The sequence below is a fragment of the Argopecten irradians genome, chromosome 1, assembly GCF_041381155.1.
Source record: "Argopecten irradians isolate NY chromosome 1, Ai_NY, whole genome shotgun sequence".
In the NCBI taxonomy this organism is placed as follows: domain Eukaryota; kingdom Metazoa; phylum Mollusca; class Bivalvia; order Pectinida; family Pectinidae; genus Argopecten; species Argopecten irradians.
This window is the reverse complement of record NC_091134.1, coordinates 62,024,421-62,030,906: the sequence shown is the minus strand read 5'-3', so window position 1 is coordinate 62,030,906 and position 6,486 is coordinate 62,024,421. Positions and strand designations below refer to the sequence as shown.

Below are 6,486 nucleotides of genomic sequence, written 5' to 3'. Positions count from 1 at the left end.
AAAATCATGTGAACAGACGAGTCAAACGTAACATACATTACTTATGTGACAATTCATGCTGCACATGTAAATGGCGGAAAAGCAATTATTACACTCCGACAAACTGAGGTAGTTAGCCTTTGACCTGCCTGGTCACGCTGATTACATCTCCTCGTTGTAACATAGTCCCTTTGATGTCGGTTGGGTTTCCCATAACTCGGGCGACAGGGAGCAGTCGGACATGTTGGTTCGTTACGTGGTGTGACAAAGTAGGCAGAAAGTACTCCGATAATGGACCCAAATAAGCGAGTTGACATTTCCTAGGTATGTCATTTACCCCGATAACACCTTCTAATTCTCTTTTTAAGCCAGAAATTTACATTTCATGTAGCTGTTGGGAGCTTTAGTTTTGCTGTTTTACACGCGTGGGTATGTCCCGCCTGCAAACCGATTTATATATGTAACAGTTTACACGACTGGTCTGCAGGGGTAAAACGTAAACACCCGGGTTTCCCGGTGACCAGCTCCAACTCATTCAAGATGGCGGCGCTTAATGTGTATTCGCTTGATCCTCATTTTGGAGTTCGTGCGTACTCCTTTTGATATCGTCTAAAGTGGAAGCGATATCTTGGTTAGTGAGGGCATTGGTCTATCTCAATAAAGGTCAAATGTACATAGGATTCGATGTTTTCTGTCCGCTGGTATTTATCCGGACTATAAATTTATAAAACTTATCGTTTCTGTCCATGATGTTTGGTTGGTTATATTGTGGTTTGGTGTATTAGGATTAACATCTTATTTACAGCTATTATAATTTCAGGACGACTTCCTCTATATACAATCTTTACCGATATATTATAGTGCTACCTCAATGAAACACGCCGCCAAAGACTCCAAACACAACCCCATCCACATTTCTTTATGCTTATAAACGATATGGTTATAGGAGGCGACTAAATTTGAGATATTTTCTTTTCTGAATTTTCTGCACGTCTAATCAGTCCATTATCCTAATGGGAGAATGGCTGCCTTTGTTTTCTTGACACCCATCTATATCACCGTAGGTGTCGTGAAGACATGCGTCCTCATTCAATGATGGTTGCCATTTTTGTTGGGGCAAAGGCGCCTAAATTTAGGATCTTATCTTTTCTCTTCTTTCTATCGTCTTCCTTGACACCGCCTCACTTTTGGCCTTCGGTCAAACGCTTGCCCCTCTGAGGTAGGTTCCGGGCTCGGACTCCTAGCGAAGACACATTGCATACAAGTAATACCGTCCTTAAATGGCCATAGCTGTTCACAGGTCTGTAAGCCCAATCAACCAATTCATCAACATTTTTATTAATTTATCCAGGAAAAATTGCTTGATATCTCCAACTTTGAGTAGGAAGCCTCGCCATTTCCATAGGAAATCCCATTTGAATACACATATATTCAAGTGTGTCATCCATTCCAGATTTATCTCCCATAAGCCATTTGGTGCCGCTACTGTTCTTTATAAGTACAGTGTACTTAAATGATACGATGGATACATAATCAGTGTTATGATGTACAGGTGAAGACAAACCAGATAATTGGATCATTTTTGTGGAGGAATTTAGTCAGGAAATCCCAAAGTTAATGGACTATGATAACTGTGCAACAATGTCGATGTTAAGAGTGACTTCGTGATAGAGGGTAGAATACTCGTGATAAAATCTGGATCAACTATGTAAAATACCACAGAAGATAATGCATGGGTCCACTTCTATAGACCATGAGGGCGGACATTTCCTGAAACTTCTAAAGAAATCATGATAACGTATGTCCGAATGAATGTGACCAATACATACCTAAAAATGACAAGAGGTCCATGGGCCTTAACGGTCACCTGAGTTAGAATATATAATGAAACAAATAATGAAACAAATTAAAGACATATAAACACTATATGCTGGGCCTTGAAGTTGGTCAGTGATTTATAAATTTGACTTTTTAGACTATGCAGAGTATTTGCTTCCATCAAACCTGTGAACTTTGAGGTATTTTTTGAAATTTTAACCATTTTCACCCTGTTTGGTCCTGCCCCTCTGGTCCCCCAGAGGGTCATCGAGGACGGATATGGATGTTAAAATGCTATATCTTGGGCTAATAATTCTTATCAAGTTTGACTAATTTGCTACGAAAATTGGGCAAATAATGTTCAAAAAAATGTTTTTCCTATATAAACTAAAGTAAACTTGACCCCTCCCCAGGGGGTAAAGTGAGACCCCAAGGTCATATAATTTACAATTTTTATAAACAAACTTTAAGACCTTTTCATCTAAAAAGTGTATTAGATTATACCATTTCCAGAATTTTAAAAGAATATTTTTGAAGTTTTAGCCTATTTGACCTTTTTTGGCCCCGCCCCTCTGCCCCCAGGGGGTCGGCCTGGACCAATATAGATATGATATTAAAATGCTATCTCAGGCTAATAATTCTAACCAAGTTTGACTGGTTTCAAATGAAAATTGAGCAAAAAATGCTCATAAATGTGTTTTCCCTATATAAACTATAGTAAACTTGACCCCGTGAGACGTGAGACCCCAGGGTCATATAATTCACAATTTTTGTAAAGGACCTTAAGACCTTTCTATTTATGAAAAGTATTTGATGCTACCATTTCCAGAATTTCAGAAGAAGATTTTTGAAATTTTAGCCTATTGGACCCCTTTTGACCCCACCCCTAAGGCCCCTGGGGGTCAGTCATAGAAAATTTGTTAATAGGATTAAATGGCCATCTCATACTGATAATTCTGACAACATTTGACTCATTTCCTATTGCAAATGACCAAATAATGCGCAAAAATGTGTTTTCCTAATATAAACTATAGTAAACTTAACCCTTCCCCAGGGGGAAACTAGAGACCCCAGGGTCATATAATTCACAATTTTTATAAAGGACCTAAGACCTTTCTATCTATGAAGAGTTTTTGATTCTACCACATCAGTGAGTAAAGAAGACGATTTTTGAAATTTTACTCAATTTTACCTCTTTTGGCCCCTCCCACAGCCCCCTGGGGGTGGGGACCATATAATTCACAATTTTAATTGGCATATGCCTTAGAAGGTTTGTGCAAAATTTCATTGAAATTGCTTCAACAGTTTTGGAGAAGAAGTCGAAAATGTAAATTGTTTACGGATATACGACGCACGACGACGGACAAAAGGCGATTAGAATAGGTCACTTGAGACTTCGTCTCAGGTGACCTAAAAATGCTCAAAATTGTTTCCATTGAGGAATTCAACGTTAAAATTGAGTCGATTCAACGTCAATATACGTGTATGTTTGTCCTGATGGCGTCAACGTAATATTGTCTATTGTGACTTTTAGCGACATCCAGTCATTATCCTAACGGATATAGCACGTTACATTGGATAAATAGTTTCGTCGTTGTGGGTTGTGCAAACTAATGTGATTATAAGAAGTCTTTCTTGTGAGGTCGGTTTTGTCAAGAGAACTGCGTTGGTAACGAAACTGCTCGAAAGAGCGTGGGATAAGAGTACAACATGCTTTTCGAACAAGATTTGCTGTTGTACCGGTAGTGACGTCATAGATATGGTAGTCCTCCAGGCCACTAAATGCTAATGTTCATTTAACGACATTCAGTCTCACTTTTTTCTCGAAAATGTTAGATTGATTACAATAATAAGCCTGCGGAATCCACTCAGTATTACATACCGATGGTATAACATATAACGTAAACATAATGGTATGTGGGGATGTCATGTAATGTGTTCGTACCCGCCAAACACTAAACCATCTAATACCGCATCCATTACCATTATCTAATAACCCCATAGTATAAGGTTAATACGCAAATGGCCATAAGTAAGTTGTTTCTGTGTCTGCATGGATTTAAATCAAACCAAGATACGACGTTCATGTTTCAAATCACTCTACGTTTAAATCCCGATAAATCAAAACGTGTTGTAGGTATTATAACGTCGTTAGTCTGGTGCGATCTGTAATGATGATGGTCGGTTTTTAGGCTTTAAGGGGAAATAACAAAAAAGTATAATATGGACAACTGTTTTAGCAATCAAATCGTTTCCCAAATAATATTCACGTTCTTAAAATCCATTCCAAAAATTATTGGAGAGAAAAAACAACACACAAATGTTTGTTTTCATGTCTTAGCGTTCATTTTGAACGTCACTATTATGTATGATAAATATTACCGTTTTCTTTGGCACAACTTGATGACCGCTGGATGGCCGTATGTATCAACTAAATCAAATTCGCTTTCATTTTCATATTCTTAAATCTTATATATTCCAGTTGATAACAGAATATTTCAGTTCTACTTTATGAGAATACTACACGCATTTATAACGAGTTCGAAGTACCCTACCAAACTGACACACACAAATGACAACATGGTATCACTTCCGAGAGCGTTTACGTGTTTTTGTCATTATGCACTTCCAGTAAGACCGAGCCCTTCAGAGTTGGTAGGCACACATGACACTACAAGTCGCTAGCCTAAAGGTCAAATATACATTTTGAAAGTGTACGTCTAAAGTTTCTGTTTTATAATTATGGGGTCAGGATTATCGTGTTCTGCTATGTCTAGAATGTGTCATCAAATAAAGTATGTCATTCGAAATATGAACGCAATTGGTGCAAATGCACTTTACAGAAAATTCAGGTTTGACTGCTGTGAGATGAGCCCGAATACTTAAATATTTATGAGCCTTTGTGCACGCGCTCAATTTATGGCAGTGTTGCTATATAGACACGTGTTTGTTTTACAATTGTTTCCTTTTGCATGATTGTCCGTGCCATAGACGATATCCTCAGTGTCATTGTTCGTGCCATAGACGATATCCTCGGTGTCATTGTTCGTGCCATAGATAATACCCTCAGTGTCATTGTCCGTGCCCTAGACGATATCTTCAGTGTCATTGTCCGTGCCCTAGACGATATCCTCAGTGTTATTGTTCGTGCCCTAGACGATATTCTCTGTGTCATTGTTCGTACCCTATACGATATCCTCAGTGTCATTGTCCGTGCCATAGACGATATCTTCAGTGTTATTGTTCGTGCCATAGACGATATCCTCAGTGTCATTGTTCGTGCCATAGACGATATTCTCAGGGTTATTGTTCGTGCCATAGACGATATCTACTGTCATTGGTCGTGCCATAGACGATATCTATAGTGTTATTGTTCGTGCCATAGACGATATCCTCAGTGTCATTGTTCGTGCCATAGACGATATTCTCAGGGTTATTGTTCGTGCCATAGACGATATCTACTGTGTCATTGGTCGTGCCATAGACGATATCTATAGTGTTATTGATCGTGCCATAGACGATATCTTCAGTGTCACTGTTCGTGCCATAGACGATATCCTCAGTGTCATTGTTCGTGCCATAGACGATATCCTCAGTGTCATTGTTCATGCCATAGACGATATCCTCAGTGTTATTGTTCGTGCCATAGACGATATCTTCAGTGTCGTTGTCTGTGCCTTAGACGATACCCTCAGTGTCATTGTCCGTGCCATAGACAATATTTTCAGTGTCATTGTCCGTGCCATAGACGATATCCTCAGTGTCATTGTTCGTGCCATAGACGATATCCTCAGTGTCATTGTTCATGCCATAGACGATATCCTCAGTGTTATTGTTCGTGCCATAGACGATATCTTCAGTGTCATTGTCTGTGCCTTAGACGATACCCTCAGTGTCATTGTCCGTGCCATAGACGATATTTTCAGTGTCATTGTCCGTGCCATAGACGATATCCTCAGTGTCATTGTCCGTGCCATAGACGATATCTTCAGTGTTATTGTTCGTGTCCTTCTTCAGTGTCATTGTTCGTGCCATAGACGATATCCTCAGTGTCATTGTTCGTGCCCTAGACGATATATTCAGTGTCATTGTTCGTGCCATAGACGATATCCTCAGTGTCATTGTCCGTGCCATCGACGATATCTTCAGTGTCATTGTCCGTGCCATAGACGATATCTTCAGTGTCATTGTTCGGATCACACATGGAGGTAAAATGACGATAGAGTTTGAAGAACCGGAAGTCTTGACTGCTGTACTGACTCAGTCCTTATTTCTGTGAAGAAATAATCTGCTTATGTAGCCTTTATTACGTAAACTGTATTTGCACATCACAGAGTTATCTGTCCTTCTGGATAGGTATTGATTGTGACGTCATGTCTTTGCGAGCGTAACGTCATAATTTTCGGAGAGAACGACGTGAATTGCGCTCACAAAATAATGACGTAACAACCAATACTTACCCGCAAAGGAGCTAAGTCAGTAATTTGCAAAGACGGAAAAGTGGTGACTATAGCATAACAATTCTAACTCAGTTTGGTAGTCACCACCTACTACAAATCAAAGTGATCCATTCAAAGACAGTTGTTGTTTACGAAAAATCTTACCCCAATAATCTACTTTGATACAACGGTTTGGTTTGATTTTATTTAGATTCACGTTTCATTAAGAAAACAACACCTAACTATAGCT

At 39.2% G+C, this 6,486-nt stretch overlaps 1 protein-coding gene across 1 annotated transcript; it reads left to right on the top strand.

Moving 5' to 3' along the window:
* The first annotated feature begins 4,769 nt into the window (after positions 1–4,769).
* On the top strand, positions 4,770–6,076 carry LOC138305472 (uncharacterized). The gene is made up of 3 exons (XM_069245751.1): positions 4,770–5,072; positions 5,119–5,788; positions 5,835–6,076. The coding sequence occupies exons 1-3, from the start codon at positions 4,770–4,772 to the stop codon at positions 6,074–6,076; spliced, it is 1,215 nt and encodes a 404-aa protein (XP_069101852.1).
* Positions 6,077–6,486: the final 410 nt, after the last annotated feature.

Excerpts from the sequence above, each read along its gene's own strand:
- LOC138305472 (XM_069245751.1), top strand. The coding sequence starts at position 4,770 with ATGATTGTCCGTGCCATAGACGATATCCTCAGTGTCATTGTTCGTGCC. Across the intron at positions 5,073-5,118 it reads ACGATATCCTCAGTGTCATT|ACGATATCTACTGTCATTGG; the intron begins GTTCGTGCCATA and ends TTCGTGCCATAG. Across the intron at positions 5,789-5,834 it reads TGCCATAGACGATATCTTCA|ACGATATCCTCAGTGTCATT; the intron begins GTGTTATTGTTC and ends TTCGTGCCATAG.